The sequence below is a fragment of the Lates calcarifer genome, linkage group LG19 (genome assembly GCF_001640805.2).
Source record: "Lates calcarifer isolate ASB-BC8 linkage group LG19, TLL_Latcal_v3, whole genome shotgun sequence".
NCBI classification, from domain to species: Eukaryota; Metazoa; Chordata; class Actinopteri; family Centropomidae; genus Lates; species Lates calcarifer.
In genome coordinates, this window is record NC_066851.1 from 14,342,515 (window position 1) to 14,363,049 (window position 20,535).

General features: G+C 44.8%; 1 protein-coding gene across 2 annotated transcripts in view; it reads right to left on the reverse strand.

Annotated features, from left to right (window-relative positions):
* Positions 1-20,404, reverse strand: part of msrab (methionine sulfoxide reductase Ab) — a 34,177-nt gene extending 13,773 nt beyond the window's left edge. Inside the window, exons 1-4 of one of the 2 annotated variants that reach the window (XM_018663735.2) lie at positions 18,151-20,404; positions 11,945-12,013; positions 11,663-11,782; positions 7,801-7,905 (exon numbers count right to left, since the gene is read on the reverse strand). In XM_018663735.2, the coding sequence (XP_018519251.1) occupies positions 7,801-7,905; positions 11,663-11,782; positions 11,945-12,013; positions 18,151-18,223 (367 nt within the window). In that variant the 5' untranslated portion in view covers positions 18,224-20,404. Of the gene's footprint in view, positions 1-7,800; positions 7,906-11,662; positions 11,783-11,944; positions 12,014-14,474; positions 14,692-18,150 lie in introns of those variants that run through there. The other variant, XM_018663732.1, reaches the window with a different exon arrangement.
* Positions 20,405-20,535: the final 131 nt, after the last annotated feature.

Sequence of the window (20,535 nt, forward strand, 5' to 3'; positions counted from 1 at the left end):
ATCTTCTACCTTGCAAAAAGGGTACACCTTTAATATCTAAAAAAAAAAAAAAATAAAGACGGGAAAGGCTTTTCATCTCAAAGAAAGGCTTGAAGATATGGAAAATCAGAGAAAAGTCAGGAGACAAAAACCCTTGAGTGGTAATAGCTGCTTCCAACACAAAGACAATTAAGATTCGTCTCATCTTCAGAGCTCCCTCCACCATCAGAAGAGGAGTTACTTCCTAATCAAAATATTAACACCATCCAAAACATCAGCCTAGCTTTTGATTATACTAACTCCAAATCCATCCCCATAAGCATTCAGTCCTCACAAGAATTACAACAGCAACAAATACCACCCAAAAAACTCTGGTTCTTTCCTCCCGCCTCCATCTCTCTCTCTCGCTCTCTCCATTTTTAACAGCCCCCTTCGTTATTTTCTCCATCCATCAAAGGCGGCAGTAATTATTAATGAGAGCCTCCCTGTTCTCTCTGCATTATGCATGAGAGCCTTGCCTCTGAAAGCAGAGGGTAATGGGGGGTGGACAGAAGGGGAGGGGCTACGGGTCACACACACGCACACATGCATACGCACACCACCTCTCTGGGGTCACTGACCTATACCCACGAAAGCCAAAAATATTTATTAATTGCCCCCCCACCCTTCCCTTAATCAGAAGATTTGAAAGTTACCCCTCCAACACAAATGGAAGCTAAAATCAGACAGAGTGGGAAGGGGGATGGTGGGGGGAGGGAGTGAGTACTCTCTCCAACAGACATTCATGCACAAACCTGTGTACACAAATGTACATGCATACACTTTTTGGGCTTGTTGTGTTTAAACCCGCTGAGATTTCTTGCAACTCTGTAAAATCTCTTCCAGTGTTTACCCTTGCATGAAAAAAATGGCTCCACTCAGCTTGTCCCTGCTGGCTGTTGGGGATAAAAGCCTGCTATTTCTCCCACTTCCAACTTCACCTTCCCTCCTTCTTTCTGCAATTTGTACTTGCTCAGTTTTCTTTCTGCCCCCCCCCCCCCCAACTCCACCCTTCACTGATTTCCTTCCAGCATCCATCCCTTCCTCTATCCACCATGTGCATGTATGTTTGTGTGTTTGAAGTGTGGTGAAAGAAGGAGTGGGCACGCACAGCGCGTAGCGAGACTTGTGATTTTCAGTTGCACGCAAACAAAAAAAACACAAAAAAAAGGGAGATGAAACAGTAAGAAGGTAATCAGATTAAATGGGATGTTGGCTGCTATGAAAAACTGAAAAGGAGGGAGGAGAGAGACAGAGGAAGAAATTACAGGCCGGCAAAGAGCGAGGGCACTGTACCGATGCGTGTCGCACTTTTAACGCGCTCCCACCCCCCGCTTAGTCTCCCCTGGTGTCTTTTACACAACGATCCTTCATCCGTTAACAACTGTAAGAGGTGAGATTAGGCCTAACCTCTTCACCTCCTTATGCACTGTCCCTCCTGCCCCTCCATATCTGTCAGCTCTCTCACTCCCTCTGCATTTCAGAAAGGCAGTCAGCACTCAAATAGATGTAAAACAAGAAAAGATTGCAAATGAGGCAACAAAAAAAATCATTTAATTACAGAGATGAAAAAATAAACATTTCAGCAGTCAAGCTATTGTCAGTGTCCGCAATTAAGAAATGTTTCTGCATAATTGGTGACTTTTTGCATCCTTCTGAGTTTGAAAACATTTGAAGTGAATTCAGAATTATTGCACTTGGCACTGTGAACCAATTAGACTGCAGCAGAGTGAGCACTAATGAACAATCTAATGTAGTTTCTTTTTTCCTCCTCTTTTACCCCTGTATTCTTACCCCCTACATCCAACTCCCTGCACTGTCATTTAATGCAATGCTGACTTCAGTTCTAGAGACACAGGCATAGCATCACTGAGGATTATTTGGCGGTTTTCACGCTGAAGGGGTCTGACCAGCTATTGTCATTTCTACTATTCTGTCACAAAAGTACACTATGAATAAAAAAAAGTATAATGCCTGATAACTGCAGTCTTCCCTCTGTGTGTGTATGTGTGTGTGCGTGATAGTACTAAGGGTTGTGCTGTGCCCTGCGGTCCCGTTACGACTGTGTGCGTGCCAGCAGAGCCCTCTCCTCCACTCCTCTCTCAGCTGCTATTTTTGCCCTGTTCTTATGTAAGCCGTTCCTGATGGGCTGGAGACAGAGGCAGAGTACGGAGTTGGGATGGTGAGAGCATCCCCAGCGGGTACACACATACACTCGCCTGCACGTGCAAACACACACACACACACACACACACATACATACACACACACTTTATATATAAATATATACAGGGGGAGTGAATATGTGACATATGCAAACATATAGGGCAAAACAGAAAGTGATGCTCTGCTGGCTGTCAGATGGTGACACTACACATACGGAGGCATCCTTAAATCAACAGTGGACCCGTGTGTGCCTCAGCAATAGTAGTGTGCAGCTGTGCATGTGTGCATTCATGACTTGAAGGTGTGCGTGCACATCATGTAGATCACTGCAGTAACTATTGTCATCTCCTTTAAAAATCTGTTTTATCTCTCTCCTTATCTTAAATTTTATTCTCTCTACTGGAGCAGTGCTCTCTAACATGATCACTTCATGGTTCTGGGCATGTTGTCAGAGCACTGTGGCTCTGGCCCTTGTGCTGTTTATTTTTAGCTGCATCTAAAGCCAACAAGTAGAGCTTGTTCTACTGCTGCACCCAAATCAGTCCGGATGAGAACATAAGTTGGTTTCCTCGGATTTAAATCTGTGATATGATGACGAAAAAAAACCCCAACAACTTTACATTAGACAGTGTTCAGGTCAGCAGCTGCAAATGCTACAAATAATATGTGGAACATTTCCATCATAGCCTCGCTCTCACAACTAAAACACAGCTTTGGGAACAGAGAGCTCAATTTTTATCAGATTTACATATTTCTATTTACTTATTTCAAAATAAAGTAAACAGAGACACTCGTCCAAATTTAATAACAATAATATTACTATTACTTCTTCAATTTTCTGTTTACAATGAAATCCAGAGTCAGTTTCACTTCACTGCAGGCAATATATTTGTAAGAAGATATTGATTTTTCAAATGCTGCACATCTTATTTTGGAGCAAAAAAATCTTTTAGTACAGTTCATCTGATTTTGTGAAATGTCAACTCAATTCCCCAACACTCAAAAGACAACTCTGATAACTGGAAATTAAGGCTGCAAGTGTTTTAGCTCTGTGTGCATGTGTGTTGCATTAGTTAATCATTATTATAAACAACACTGATGCTGAGGTCTTTGTCTCTAATCAGCAACTGAGGCTCTAGGTTGAGATCTAATGGTTTATTTTTTTTGAAGCTGTAACAATATTTGCTTTTTTCTCTCTCTCTTCCTTATCAGTATTTTCTTTTCTTCTCTTCTTTTGTTTCTATTTTGTTTCTCCCATATTGTTCCACTTCTTATATGCAAGAGTAGTTATTTGCATGCAAGATGAACAAATGCACAAAAATGATATCTTATGAATACAAGATGACTAATAAAAAAAAGGACATATAAGTTATAAGACTTATAACTTCAACATAATCAAATGGACACACACATGTCCACCCCCATGCTGTGCACACACGTGCTGCAATCTCCATAAATTAGGGCTGTCAGCGTGTGTGAGGGTGTAATAAATGACACCTGGTAATGAGCACGCCATTCTCAACCAACCAGGGGAGACGGAAAGGGTTGGGTTAGAAGTGTGGGGGTGGCAGAGGTCACAGGTCAGGGGTCAAGGTCATCTCCTGTGGGGTTTGGCTTTAGATGGAAGGGGGCACCCCTAAATTAAGGTTTGTGGTGACACAGGGGGGACGTGGGGGTACCCCAACAGGGAATTGGCGTGTGTCGCAGCCAGCTGGGGTGAAGATATTATATAAATGGAATATTCATGCTCATTTCAATTGTCAGAGAGTAACTGCCACTAGTGTGACTTAGCAGATTTGACAGCTTGATATATGTCTATTTTGTGATCTGACCCTATATTTGTGTGTCATACGTGATAAGCCATTTTTATATGCAGAGACTACGCAATGCATCTAAGAAAATAACAAAAAAGAAAATCTCAAATGAATAAAGATGGACACCATCACTGATTTTTGAATAGCACTTAGTCATTTAATAGATCTGTAACTCTACTCAGTGACTCCACCAACATCTACCTACTTAAAAGGGTGAGTGTGCATGTACGGGGAGACGTTATCAAATGAGGACAGCCGTGTCCGCCATCTTAGCTGGGCATTTGTGTTTTTGTGTCTATCGGCGTACGCATGTTCACTGACGCAGCATCAGCAGCCCACACCATAAATACTGCATGGCCTCAAAAAATAGAGGAGGATAGAGGGAACAAGGGAAGAGGAAGGAAGGCAGAGGAAAAGAGATGAGGAGGAAACAAAGAGGAGTGGAGGTGGGGGTGGGGGGGAAGCCTCGGTTGTTAAGATGAAGGGGTGGTGGGGGTGGGGGGTTACGGAGGAAGAGATTTTTGGGGGGGAGGGGGGCAAGCTGGGAGGAGAGAGTGACTAAGAGATAAAAGAGGAGTGAGTGGATGCGAGTGTGTTTGTGTGATGAGCGGATGGCCTCGGGGAGCGGTCGACTCTCTGAGCATGCTGTGCGGATGTGCTGACGGGCTCCGGGCCGTTTGCTCACTCACTCGCCCCTCTGCTCTGCTTGCTGTAAAAGGGACAGGGGTGGGGGGGGGTGTAGGTGAGATGGGTGAGATGGGTGAGTTGGATGTGGCGGTGGTGGTGGTGGTGGTGGGGGGGGGGGATCAGACAGTAGGAGAGCGGGAAACTGATTAAGAATTTGGAAAAAAATGAATGGGGGAAGTACTGAAGGACGAAAGAGAAAGGAATAAGAAATCACTGAAAGATGGGAGAAGAGGAATGGGAATGACCTTATGTTTGAATAGGTTAAGGAGCAAAAAAAATATGACTATAAAGGGACTTTGGGGCAAGTAGAGAAAAACAGAAGGATTGACAGGTTGGCAGGGTAAAGAAGTGGCTAGATAAGGTTCCTCTATCTAAGGGGACAAGAGATAGAAGGAGCAAAATGGGGCCTACGGACTTCTAAGGAAGCATACAGTGAACAAACTCACACGCCACTGGTGCAGCTGTGTGCACCCTCTGCATGTACAGTATGTGTGTGTTATGCTTATTTGCATCCATGCACAAATGGAGCAAAGCTGCCAATGAGTAGGCATAATGAGCACTTACGCATAATGTGAAGTGAACAGTATGCTCGCGTATGAAAATGTGTGCGCAATTGATCTGCAGCGTGTGACAGAACAGCACAATGTGTTTGTGTCTCAACAGTGATCATTCTAAACACATCAAATCGTGTTTTCAACCCTCACGATGAAACACAAATGCCATTACCCCCTGACACGCGGGTGCCACTTTGACAGTGTGGAGTTCACCTGTGTTCCAGCGTTTCCACACACTCACATGAGAAAGTAATGTTACTGAAGAGTTGTCGTAATGCAGACATAAGAAACTTATAATATGGGAGCGTGTTGAATGGGGGGTCTTTATGCAACATCCCAGGGAAGCCAGCAGATTGAGACTAGTGTTGCTGAATATGGAAAGAGGGCACACAGCAAAGGCTGCTGGGAGTTTCTGATTGGCTGCTAATGTTGCTATCCAGGCCAGGATTGGTGGAGCTGACGCAGCCTGACATCACGTTGTCGGGACTAAACCCTTTTGAACTGAGGCAAAGCAGAGAGGCACAGATCTCAAAACACATATACACACACACATATGTGCATACACACACTCGCAGATACACACCCACACATACACATTAAAAGAAAGTATTGCATGCAAGTGAATATGCATCTATACATGTTCTGCATGGGTTCCAACAGAGTGTATATATAAAGCAGGATGGGCTCTGTGTTGATATGTGTCAGGAGAAAAACGGAATTCATTATGTTCCCGGGCTCGTCTCCATATACAATGATCTCGAGTGAATTTGCACAGTTAAAAGGGAAAAGAGCGAACTTCCTTAATTTCTCCATTCTCTTTTAAGCCCAGCTCTAAGGTGGACAGAATAAATTGGAGCTTAAGCATGCGTGAAGGCACAGCCAGCGGGCCCCCTTCCACCTCTCCATGCCACATTTGTCAAATCAGAGGAATTTCTGCTACACGTGAACCCAGAATCGGAGAGAGGAGAGAAGTGGCAGGGAGTGAGACGTCCAGCAAAAAAAACCGGATGTTTGCGTTAGCGGTTATTTCGAAATATGTCACCTGGTCTTAACTGTGACGAAAAAAAAAACTAGCGGAGTGCATACACAATAAGCTGCATGCTATTAATAAAACATGAGATGAGACAAGGCAGTGAGTCAGGGGAAATGCATGACTACTCTTTTGGCCTCAGCGCCGTTGCCCCGTGGCGTGTCGGCTTGACTCTGCCTGTGCCTTTGCCCGTAGTAAGAGGTGTCTCTGCCCTTGGCTATGGCGAAGAGGAGAAGAATCTCTTCTGATTGGCATTCTTGCGGTTCTCAGATGAACCTCATCACTCGATAGTTTCTCCTTCCCCCTGCCTCCTGCTGTAAACCCACCTCTAGCCGAGAGGGTGAAGTGAAATGTGAAGGAACGAATGATGTATTTAGCTGGGTAGTTGTCAAAGATGCACAAACATGGCTGACATTATAGTGTATTCGGGTCACACAGCGTATGAGAGAGCAATCATGACAGATGTAAAAGAGATGACAGAACTGACGTGGGCAAAGTCACGGAGTGTGTGGCATGTGTGTGTATGCGTGTGTGTGTGCGTGAGCCTGTTTTAAAGCTGAAGGTCGGGCCTATGAATCTTTGATCCATCTCTTCCCAACTTGTCATGCTCCTCCCTACATTCAATATGAGTGAGCAGAGTACCTCTTTGCCTGTCCTTTCTCTCTCACACGTGCATGCACACACACACGCACATATACACAGGCGCACACACACACACACACACCCTCCCCTTGCCCTCCCAGTGCATTAATGTTCTTACATCACCTCCTCCAGTGAGCAGAGAAAACAAGAGAGCGAGAGGCTCAAAGAGATGGCGAAATGGGTTTTTGGGGAGTTGGGGTTCTTGTCAGCGTTGAGAAATGGATGGAGAAGAGATGTGTGTCATTAAAGAGGAGAGGTGAGGAGACCAGGATTCAAATGCCATAAATTTGATCTGTATAGAGTATGTAGTGTAGGAATATGGACCAGAGCCAAGCCAAATAATGCTGTTCAGCAAGTGTCACATCATCACAGCAAAGGTTTTGTGACTGACAACTTCAGAATTGCCGTCGAGGGAATAAACCCACCTATGAAACTCAGAGAACACAATAAAACAAAAAAATTTTGACCCAGAAAAAGGGACAAATTTAGCATCATCAGTGAATCAGTCAGAAGCGCACATGTGGCGTGAATGACAAAAGGGAAAAATCCCTCACCTGGTTCAGGTCGGACAAAGTACATGCCATGCACATGCTCGAACATAGAGAGGGTTTTTTTGCAGTTGGGGATTGAACACGCACCACACTGGTGTCTCTCTCCATGGATGGCTGGATCTCAGACACATTAACACAGTCTGGCGTTGACTTACACCCATGAGAATTCCTCCACCCCCACATCCCCCAACCACCACCACCACAACGTGCACGCAGGCACACGTCTGGGCATCATCCTTCTGCTCTAATACACCCCGTGCCCCTTGGGACAGGTTTTATTTGAGGGCAACTTTTGGGTTGGCGTGTGTGTGTGTGTGTGTGTGTGTGTGTGTTGCTACCTTGTGTGGGATCGTGGCTCTCCCAAAAGCGGTTGAGCAGCTTCTCAAGGCTGATGTCTTCAGGGGAGAAGACCACCCTCACCACCTCAGTGTGACCTGTCAGACCTAAAGGAGAATTAAAAACTTGCATTAACGAAAACCAAAGTTTCACTGATGTCGTCGGCTTGACTTATCCCTACACACACACACACACTGTTCACTTACAAATCCTGGCCAATACAATTGACTAACACCAAAATCAACATAATGAAGTCTGTATGGAAAGAAAATTCATGAACAGCATGCTAATGTGTCTGTGTGTACGAGTCATTGAGAGCATGTGCTACGGGTAGAAGACATTCAGGTTGAATCCACACAGAGCTATGTTGTTGCTTATGGCACAATGGGAGAGAAAGGGAGAGAGTGACAGAGAGAGGTGCAGATAGAGAGAGAGAGAAGGCACAGTAAAGGTTGGAGCTTATGGTGGAGGTTGCCAAAAGCACACACACACGCATACGCACGCACGCACACACACACACACACACACACACACACACACACACGCTCGCTCCTGTCTGCAGCTGCCAGGACCCCAAAGCTTCAACAAGCTGCCTGCAGGCATTCTCAAACTGGGGGCTGCTTTAGGTCTTGCATGCAGGTGCATGCACACAGACACACACACACACACATTCAAAGCAGAAAAGGTACACTCACACACCTCATCCTAACATACCTTTGCTAAATGTAAATACAGAGGTGTTAGCTTAGGATTGTATCAATAGTAGCCATTCCCCACTCTTGTTCACACATTACACAGACACATGCGCAGGTGTACACACATACATTATAAACACACAAGCATACCCACACAGTTAGATGCATCAGGTGCATTGCAGACAATAGGAGAAAGGCTGCCAAATTCATTCATCTGGCCCGAGACCCACTTTCTGTCTCGAAATGACACACCCAAAGGACCATATAGTGGCAAATGATCATAGAGGACTTCACCTGTTTAAACAGTTGTTACCTAAATCAAGTACGGGCATGCTTCTCAGTGGATATTAACAGTTCCCATGAGTGTACAACAACAAATAGTCAGTCTTTGCTGGAGCTGCTCAAATTTTTTCTGTTTAATAGCAACATATACGGACATATTATATCTTATCACTGTGCGTCTTTTTTACTAATGCACACGCAGTCTCTCACCATATGGGACTGCATATATTTTGCTTGTGTTACAGACTTGACACTTCTAGTGGTACAAACAGAAAATACAAATGCAACAAAAGTAGCTGTCAAGACCTGCTGAAAAAAAAGGTGAACATGCTCCATGATTTTCCACGCTTGTCCCAACTGAAGGGGGTGAAAGGCTGAGAAGTGATGCAGACCAGTACCACTAAAGCTGCAAGAGATTCAATGTTTTGCTGGAGGACACTTCAGCAGAGTGAATGGCCTTCTGGGTGACGACAGCCTCCCAAATCAACGTGCCACCCCGTTGCCCCCTTTTTCGTTTAATTATTTCCTGCTGTTGAAAACAGTAATGAGTGATTTCATGAGGTTAGGTTTCTCAGATTTTCCAATATTCTGCTGTTAGATAAGCTGAGCTTCACTAACAATATAACAGACAGATGTAACAAGAATGTCTTCTAAAGCTGGATTTATACTTTTGTATTAAGGGGTTACAATGTATCTATGGCAGCTATAGGACTCTGAAGCTACGCTGTAATTGACATGCGGCTTCTCAAAAATGTAACCACATGCTATGAGGGCTACAGGTATCAGTCGTGTTGTGTTTTCTACTACTTCTGTTGCCGGTAGCGATGGATGAGAGTGAAAACAACATGAAGCATGTTAAAAAGCCACAGTTATCTTTTCCATTTCAGAAACACACATATAGCAAAGCAATCTACACTGCAAACCCTCTGCTCACCACTGTCTCCAGTCTGTGTCACAGTGACTGAAACAACATAAAAACAGCAACCGCATGGAATACATCCATACACACAGTTGGTGTGGGAGTATACTAAAAGCATGCTCTGGCTCAGTCATGTGTGATATACCAGTTTAGAGTGATATCAAGGAGTATCTGAACCATAAATCAAAACCTATAGTTATCTACAGCAGGACTCAAGTTAACCCCTTGTGCCATGTATAAATCTGGTTAAAGTGCCAAAGACTGAAGTTGTGTGGTATTGTTTGACCATTGCAAATCTTCTCTGGGGGGGAGGTCACAGTGGATGGCTGGGTAAACAAAGTGGGACTCAAGGAAACCGCAGTTTATCTCTCATCTTGTACCAACATCAATGCTGGTTTCTTTCCTTTAAGTATGACCACACAGTTTCTGACCTTCACCAGTAGTTTGTTGCCTGAACTTTGGCAGAGCAGAAAACACTTTTATGAGGTATTTTTGGAACAATCATATAGGTTATCTGAAAGATGCTGACAACATCAGCACCCTATTTTGTTATTATGTTTTGAGGACTTGTTGGATTTAACTCCATGCAGCACTGCAGAGCTTAAGCACAAAAGGTTAAGATTAAAGCATCAGTTCTTGACTCTGTACTGCAAAATGCTGATTGATAATAACATCTCCTTCTCTCCATCTCTCAGCTGTCTGTTTTGTCTGTCTGTCTGACTGCACCTCAGCCTCTCTTATTTCTGTCTGTCAGACCATCCACCTATCTTCCTGTCCTTCTATCCTTCCCCAGCTCTGCTGACAGTTCCATCAGACCCTTCTTTTCTGCCCGTCTGTCTGTCTGTCTGTCTGTCCAGCTGTCTTTCTTGCCCTGGCTGTGTTGACAGCTCCTCGGTCTCATGCCGTCGCAGTGTTCTGCTCCGTCATGGCCACTGGAGCGACGCCTGCACTCTCTCAGCCGATGGACAGGCAACCATTCTTTCTTTCTCACACTTTTTTTCCCCTTACTCAAATTTTCTTTCCCCTCAAAAGTTTATTTTGCCAGTTTCCTCACATGCTGCAGCTCTCAATCTCTCTTTCTCTGTCATCTGTCTCCATCTCCATCCTGACCATCTTGTTGCTGGGGAGCTGACAGAAAGAGAGACTGGAAGGCAGACAGATAGGAAACATACAATCCCTTGAAGGGCTCTGCTCAGAAAGTCTGCCAGTCAAGTCCAAAGCATCTTTCCCCTCCTCTCCATGTCCCCCATGCTGTGCCTGCACCTAGACCCCATGCCTGCCTGCAATGATGTGCCCTCAGAAATGAAGCAGCCCCAAACTAACAGCTCATGACTCCTAAAACACAAGAGAGGCACAGAGTAAGACAGAACCTAGACATCTTCATTTAAATTATATATAAACACCCTACACAATCTACTTGAATCCCACAATGAGGTAAACAGAAGGTTACAAATTTAGAGGCACGAACAGGTAGCGAAACATTTTCACTGTCCCTGATAGCAAATACATAGAATTCAAGTATAAACCGCTTGTTCACTAAATCATAATCTTAGGGAAAGAAGCCCATTTATGGCGTCTCATACACAGTAACCTCTGTTGGCAAAAACGCCGCAGTACAGCACAGTACAGAGCCCAATCCTTACAAGTAGGTCATGGGGGGGTGGGGACGAGGGGGTGCAGCCCATCTGGAGCAGTGCATTCTGAGTAGTTGACTGCAGATGAAGGGAAGGAGGCGAGAGGATGAGAGCGCTGTACTTAAAACACCCTTTCCGACTCGGTTTCTTTATCTTTTTCCCTTTCCTTTTCATTTTTTTTTTTTTGGTCTCTTGAACCTTGACTGATCTTACTGAGAAATGTCCTGCCAACACCCCTTCACCTCCTCACAAGGAAAGTAGCATGATTAGGTTAGTATAAATCAAAGCACAGAAGCTGCAAATATACAAGATTTTTTTTTTTAATGTGTAGTACCTGTGCAGACCTCCTCATAGCTTGGATTGGGTGTAAAGCCGCCGGCGTAGCCCACTTGTGTGGAGAAGACCCCAGAAAGCCGCCAGAAAAGTCTCTCTGCTCCCCAGAAACAGCCCATACCTGGACACACACACAAACACATTATTAGTGCTACTACGCTGTGATACTGTCCACAGAGAGGCCAGCTTTTTACCACAATGTGTTTCTGATTGCAAACTGGCAACAGAGGATTCCATACTGGGTTATTACTGATTTAAAAAATGTGTGATTGTGCGGTCTCACCAAACATGATGGTCTCCATGCCTTCTGGAAAAGGCTCCACAGTGGGATTCCCACTGACTGCATGCTTGTCTGTGAAGGGACACAGTGTGCAAATATGGTATCAGATCATAACAGTGTTTCAACAGTACAAATTACAGTGTGTGAGTTAAGAGGCCCATTCGCTGCTTCAACTAGGCCGCACAGGTCTGCCCTTTGTTACAGACTGACCCAGGCCAGCGGATCAGAGCCAGAGCCTTCTGTGCTGGAAGACATTTAAGAGATTATACGGCTTTGACCGCCATTCTATCCCTGCTGTCCTCTCCTCAATACCCACAATTAAACACAGTTATTTCCTGATCTCTCTCTTACTCTCTTACATTTTTAAATGTGAGCGAATTAAGAGCTAGGCCTGGGACCATCAGGTACCCGCAAAAGCGAGCCGACGGCGACACATCAGGGCCACGCACGCACTTGTATAACCCTGCAGGCAAGGGGAGGGCCTCGCAAGTAGACCCAGTGCTATCCTAATCTCCGCCATGTTAAAAATACCCAATAAGTAAAACAAACTGGAGTGCCGAGAGGTGGCAGGGGGGTGGCACTCTACTGCCAACTGTGCTGCGTGGAATTAGAGTGCTAAAAAGGAAGTGTGTGTGTGTGTGTGTGCCTGTGTAACCCACAGATGTGTGAGGAGGATTAGGGTTTAAGAAGACTGAGGTGACTTAGCGTGCAAATCTCCACTAAGCAAGGCTGGTTTGTACTGCAACCACTAATATTAGTCTACAGATAAACAGGCCACAGGGTACACCAAGAGCTTAGGCACATACCGATAATGGATGCTTGCTCTAAGTTCAATGTGTGATTGCTCTGTGGCCGCTCAGAGATGAGATGTGTGACAATGACCTGAATACAAACAATCTCTAATCTGACACAGACATAATAGTTCATTTCCTAGATAGGCCCAGGATGATCTCTAACTGTAACAACGGGCCAAAGACCAACAGCTACCTGCAGTTTATTTCAGACTTAAAGTGATTACTGTAAAGCCACATAGTACAAAGGCACTGAAAACAAACTGTTTTGACATGCCAGGGCCCTAAAGATTAACAAGTGTTAGGAAGAATATAGGCGGTAAAAGAGGCACCGCAGCACTTGAGCTGATAACGCCTGTCTTGGTATGCCACCTTAAGGGCGCTTTTTGATACTGGACAAAACTGTTTGGTTTTTTTCTGTGCAGTAACAGATTGCAGAAGCATAAAAGACTCCTAAAATGTCACAGAGGCCTGGCTGCCCTCAGGCAGTCCCTTCCTGCCCTCCTGTTGTGCGACAGTTCTGTCTTTTAGCAGCAGGTTGTTTGGCAATGCCAGGTCACGTTCACGGGCACAGTCAGCTGCAATCAAAGTATATCTGTGTCAGTGACTGTACTGGCTAAATATTCTCAGCCCGCGGGGGTGACTCAAGGTGGTGGGAGGACAGGAGAAATTGTCATTCTTCTTCTCTGAATTTGTTTGGTCTCTATCCTCTGCTCACTCTCACCTTCTCGTCCTTCGTTTCTGGCCGCGGCGATAAAAAGTACTGAAGTTGCCAAATGACTGAGAGAGAGAAAATGAGAGAGAGTGAGAGAGAGAGACAAGTGTGCGATAGAGGAGGAGGAGTGGGAGGAGGAGAGATCAGCCTGCCAAAACAATAAAAGGAGTAAATAGCCAGTGAGAAGCAACAGATGAGGGTAGCAGAGAGGCAGTGAAGGATTCTTTTGGCTTTCAGACCACCATGCCTTTGGGCGCTATATAAAAAGACCAAGCACTTCATCCAAGAGAGAACACAGAGAAAACAAACAAGCAAACAAATAAACAAACAAAAAAAAGAGAGGTAAAAATGAAGACGGCCAAGAACACGCCGACACAGCACTGTCCAGAGAAGCCGACTCTGAGCCAAAACTCCCCGCCCTCTCGTCTCTCTCAGCTGCTCTCCATCTTCACTTCGCACTCTCTTCCTCACGCCACCTTCCCATCATCCCTCACTCTCCTCTTACAAACACATGCGCGCCCGCCTGCACGCACAGAGCGCACGCAATCAGCCGCACAATCGACTCGCACACCAACCTCTGCTGTGGGTATTTCTCCCATGGAGCAGCTGGCAGAGGTCCAGGCGGTACCAGGCTGGCTCCTTTCACTGTGCCTAGCCCAGCATTCCCCCCTGCCAGCCCAATGCCCACACCCCATTCTGCCAGAATTACCCCACCTAACACACACACACACACACACACACAGGCACTGAGAAAGAGCTGGCTGAATACCCTCACTACGCTGCCTCACTACGCCAGCAAAAGAAAGAACAGAGGACGACAAAAAACAAGCTGGGAGGGTGACTGACTGAGCTTACAAAAGAAGAAAACAGGCTGAATATGGGGGAAGGATTCATGAAAAGGATTTTTTTCCAACTTGGATGAGATATGGGCGTGATTTCTTTTGAGCGCCTTTGTTTTCGAGGATATCTGAAAAGCGCAGTGCAGGCTATACAGTACAGCGGGGCTGAAGCGGAATACTTTGGTCACCTTTTGTTGCTTTTAGCCTGATGGTTGTAGGCGCCTGGACCAGAACCAAAACATCGGACCCGGTGCCCTGCCACTCTGCTTGTATCATGGTTACCATCAGTCAAGTGCACAACAATCTATCTGTTGCTTAGCGGATAATAACGTCCAGTTTGACTTGTTTCGCCGGGTATTTAGTCTTTGTTACCCTTCGGTTCTACCCGTGGTCCTGTGTTTCTCACCCACAAAAACTGAAGTCCAAGTGCTGCTGCCCCCTCACACAGAGGCACGGGAGAGGTTCTATCCCTGGATGCCAAAACTGGCGACGGAAAGGTTGATTTCCAGGCTGCTCTGTTTATTTCCTTCCAAAAAATCCATTCTCTCTTTCCCTCTCTCTTCCTCTTCCCTCCCTCTCACTATTCCTCTTCCTAGCTTCACACAGGTTGGCAGGGAGTCAGGCACGAGTTGTCGGAGGAGGCTGATGCTTTATACTGGTGCCAACTACCCTCTGCTGTATGGGAGGATGGGTAGGGGCGAGAAAGAGTGGGGCAAAGAAGGGGAGGGGGAGGAAAGAGGCAAGGCTGGTGGGAGGTGGTCCATTTTTAAGAACTGTAAGAGGTAAGTAAAGGAAAAGGATGCTGCTGTGGCCTGAAAACAATTGACCCAACTTGGTATTGTAACACACATACATATGAAGCTGCCTCCGCTCAGGGTGGGAAAACTGTCAACACTGGAGAGTACAACTTTCAAGCCATCCATGCATTCCATACATGCTGTATCCTAGCAACGGAAACAGTTGCTATGGAGAGGACTATCTACTATAGCACTGGTTCCATTATCTTCCTCAAGCAAGATGGAGGCACATCCTGTTGGGGCCTGTTCAAACATGTATCTCAAAAGAAAGGGATGGTGTCCTGCTGGTCAGCATACATGAATAAATGTGCCTTCTTTTTAACTTGCAAAAGAAAATTTACCTTTACATTCTCCCTCTGTAGATTTATCAGTGCAAATCCATTAATTTCTATGTTGCTTACTTTTGAGCATGCACTGGGCAAAATGTATGGTGCACTATTCAGGGTCTCTGGGATTGGAAACCAGAGCACCTGAAGGAAACCCATGCAGACACATGGAGAACATACAAACCCCACATTTCAGGTTGGGTCCAAACACATTACATTCCTGAGCTGAGGCGATCGTGCTAATCGCTGAGCCACAGCGCTGCCCATGAGCAAATCTTTCGCATTTATTTATCCACTGTTTGTACACTTGATTTGCATGCTCTCCCACTTACCTACACTTTTTTTTCTTGCCCTCTGAGCTCATTGCAAAATCCTAAAAGCAAGGGCATCTGGAGACAGCAGAGATGAGAAAACAACAGAGAAATAATGCCAGAAATATATCTTCACAGTGAACCTGTTTTAAAGAGTTATAGAGAAGCATGTAACAGAGATTGATTTTGGTCAGCTGACCTCTCTCATCCTGTTTGGAAGAAATATTGGCAGTCTATTCTGCACTGACTCAAAATAATAGCTACTGTGCCCCTACCATGTAGCAATCTGCCACTGGATCATTCTCGCCAAGGTCACAGAGTACATTATACACGCTGGAGCGAGGGAGGGAACGGAGGACACTGGGACGTCTGAACAAGGAATAAGGAGCTTCTTTAAAGAGGCTGGAGGGCTTCAAGCAACTTTCAAAATTAGTGATTTTTATTGTACAGAATGTGTGCAGTCACACACACACTCAAGGCTGGGACAGCAAAGGGCATATGCGGAGACAGTGCTTGCAATCCCTAAATTACTCATGCTTGCTGGCCCACACTGACAAACACAGAAGCATGCTATTGCAACACACACACATACACACTTTAGAACAACCCCCGTCCCCACCTAAGCTGCCCCCCACGGTGAAAGGGGAGGAACAGATTTCTGCCATGCGGTGTCTCCGAGCTGCTTCGACAGACGGAGCAGGAACTTACGACGGGGCGGAGCCTTCATGCGCATAATGCCCAGATGGGCCCCTGGACGCTGCGGCACCGCACCGCTTCCTCCTATGCGCTCACACCCCCAGCTCCCACAATGCAATTTGTGGACGCTCGTGTCTGTAGTAGGTGACGACTGGGAGCACTGGGTTCAAATCATACTGTGTGTTTTTTTTTTGACGCGCACTCCCAAAAAGTGAGATGGAAAGATGAATGAAAGGGTGAGACGGGCTGAGATGTTAGAGGTTTGAATGGGCACCCCAAATCAAGAATGGACAACTTGACTCTAGACTAAGAGCTACAACATTTTAAAGAAAACAGTAACTGAAATGTCATATTCTCTATGATGCCAGTATGTCTCTGACAGTGCTGAGAACTTGATCCATACAGCTTTGCTTTATCCCTGTTTAATCATCAACTATTTGCAACACTATCCTACCATACATCCCAACAGGCTTTTGCTGCCACTTCAGATTTTGTGGTTGACTCAGAGATTTCATTACTGTCCCCGAACAGGCTAAAAAAGTATTAAAGCAAATGTACCTTGGACCATACTCGGTTTATAAGGTTAACTGCACTAGATTAGGTTCCCGAGGGCCCAAATTCAAGGGGAGAAATCACTGTCGATAAAGGATGTAAACCTTACACTGGATCAAAATATTCTCTCAAGAATACAATACATTTATGTGATACTTGATCTAAGATTCACAGCAGTTAAGTCTTGTAGTTGGCAACCTTTTTTCAGTCAGTGCAACAGAGAATATATTAACTGAACATCCAGAAAAGCTGGCAGCTGTCCATCAAGAGTTGTTGTACTGCTGCTTGCGTTGGGTTTGAGTTTTCTACATCAAAAATTATAAAGACCTCAAAAATGTTTGGGTTTTTTTTCATTTTGAAAACATTTACACATTTGAGCTTGATCAGCTTTCTCTGAAAGTGGTCTCTTAACAACCGACTACTGACAAATTCTATAGCTATCATTTCAGTAAATCTGAAATTGTGATTCTGTCTCATGTGATTCTGTCTCTCTGTCTCATCTCCACATCTTGGACATGTCCATAATGTCATCAGACACAGGGGTTGTGTCAAGATGACTCTTGGACAAACATTTTTAATTTTCTCATGTCAAGGACTCCCTAAGCAAAGACAGTCCAAACCACAGACACCCACCTGAAAAAGGTTTGAACTGGTGTGCTGTCTGAGTTTGCTACAGAATGGAGGCTTTGGAAAAGTTCAAGCCTGTGGTCAAACAGCCCATGTCCTTTTTCTGTCTCTGATGGTGCAAATTTCTGCTAAAATTTTTTTAACAGAAATAATAATAATAATAGAAATCTTTCTGTGGAAGCTGAACACGACTTCATTGCATGACGCTATACAGAGTCTGGTGGCCTAAAAGCCAAAATACAGATGTTTTAAGGGAAGCACCTCATCTGCTTGCAACTGTCTCGTCATGTTATGTCTATATGTCAGCTTACTTTCACTTCTGCAAGCATCTGTCTTAAATTAATAGTTGTTTTACAACTAAACAACAACAGAACAAAGCATTTCGTGCTGAATTCCATTAGCAGTTATATTCCTTATCTGTGTAAAGTTATTTTCTTTCATTATTTTTACATAAACTGTTCTGACACCCAACTGAAGCATGCTGGCAGTTACCCAAGTGCCATCCCGTGCCAACTCCAACACTTTGTTTACTACTTGTCACCGTGTGTTATTTACCTGCCACGACCATTTTCTCCTCCCTTCCTTTCAGAGCGCGGTCTCTGCTCGGCAGCTGAGTCTTATCAGCCATTGTATCAGCGGCAGCGATCGACACAGAGGCAACAAGGAGCCAAACTGTGTGTATTAGTGTTTGGGTGTATTAGTGTATGTGGCTGAGTCTTCCGGGATGCCTCCATTGCACCACGCTGTTGCGTTCACGACGGGGGGGAGTGGTGGAGAGACGGCGGCGAAAACGCCATCAATATGAATATTCATCGTGCGTGGGCAACGTCGTGCACTGCATATTAACTAGTCAAGGGGTTAATATGACTTTGGCACAAAAGCCTACAGTGCACCGTGTGCGGGAACGAAATTAAATTTAAATAAATATCCACGCCGTTCAGCATGCAAATGAGCTCTCGCCAATTATCAGCTCTCATTCTGTGGGAGGTGCTTCTGGTGGAGTTTGAGTGTGGATGTATGGATGAGTAGGTTTCCCTTTATGGTTCATTTTACATCAAGGAATGTGTGTTTGGGCTTAATCTTCAAGACTCCGCTGTTTTAAAAAAATACTGCTTTATCCTTGAATGTTGAAAATCAGCTGTGAAGAGAACAGTGATCATGTTCCTATAGAGACAGTTCATTCAGTCTGGCACTCAGCACTGACCATATGATGCTTTCCTCTCCAAAGGCATCAGTATGATTGATTAAGAGATTGATAGAAACCATCCCATAAGAAATTTAAACACATCTTTCTCTGGTCTCTATATCTTTTTTTTAAGTCCAAAAACTGTATTGTGATAAGATGCTTACAGTTACAATGGGACATGTTTGGAGAGGCTGTGCTTTACAAATCATGAGCAGGTGAGCTGGGTTATATCTGTTATTTCATCACTAAAATAGTTACCTGGTATAAGTTACCCGGTCTAGGGTATTGTCAAAGTGTAATACTGAATATTCATGTCCAGGAGGTGTCTCAGTCACCAAAAGCTGGACGTGACTTACATTTTGTTACAGATGTGATGTAGAATCCATGGACAATAAAGATGAGAGCTGAAACGATTAGTCGATAGACAGAAAATGAAACAGCAACAGTTTTGATAATCAATTAATTGTTTAAACCATTTTCACCAACAAAAACTCCACACATTCTCTGGCTCTAGCTTCTCCGGGGTCAGAATTTGCTGCTTTTGTCTGTTTTTACATCACTGTAAACTATACATTTTTAGGCTCAGGACTGTCGGTCGGACAAAACTCTACACTTTAAGATGTCATTGTGGACTCTGATGGATGTTTTCCCACTATTGTGGACCACACAATGATGAAATCCCATTTTTGTTGCAGCCCTAAACAGGAGTAACCAAGAGTGTGAAATCATGTCGGCCTAGCGGTTGAAGACACGTACCACATAACTGCAATGTTCTTGATTGACATGCAAGAAAGGTGCACGTCAACCCTTTCTCACTCCGCCTTCACATTTTCTGATTCTCTACTGTAACCTGTTGAATAAAGGCAAAAATAATATGAAAAATGTCACAGTGATGCACTGGTCAGGTCACACACAAGTGATTCTACAGTTGCCAGATTTTATTTCCATGACAGTCTGACCAAGTGATGTGATAGTAATGAGGATGATTATTTAAGTGTGGGAACGTCTTGTCTACGCTTTGAACCAACCAATCTACCGGTAACAAAGAATTCAGGGCATTGTTCCTGCATCCTCTACGCCAGAATAACATCACACCCTGCTGCAATCCCCCTTTCCTCTCTCTCTCTCTTCCTCTTTCTCTCTCTCTCTTATCTGCTGGGGAAATGAAGCTCAATCACCTGCGGAGGAGCTGAGGGCGGCACAGGGGACTTTGCAATGCAAATGCCAGGTAATTACCCGAAAGCTAGGAGAGTGGAAGCACACAGATGAAAATAGAGCAGGCTGAGAGAGAGAGAGGGAGAGAGAGAGAGAGATGAACTGAACACTGGGTTCACATGCCTGTTGATGCAGGATGATTGGGGTGTTTTGGGGGTGTGTGGAGATGTAGGAAGAGGAAAAGGAGGAGGAGGAGGAGGAGGGGAAAGGAAAGGTGATGAGAGCCACAGGGATAGATGGAAACCACATACATGCATACATAGAGCCCAAATGTGTATTACTGTATGTGTGTGTACTTCTCACAGATGATCAATAAATTTTGTATTTCTGCGACACTCTGCTGTGATGAAGGAAGAATCTACTTTTAATTCAGAAGAATATCTGTGGTGAATAAAACCATTTTTTGCATGAGTGCGGTAGCAGTTTAAGCAGAAGTGTGTGTGCATGTGTGTGTGTGTGTGTGTACACTTGTCTGTGTATGTGAGTTTGTGTGCACCGGTGTGTGTGTGTGCTCTCTAATGGGCACTCGTGTATGTGCA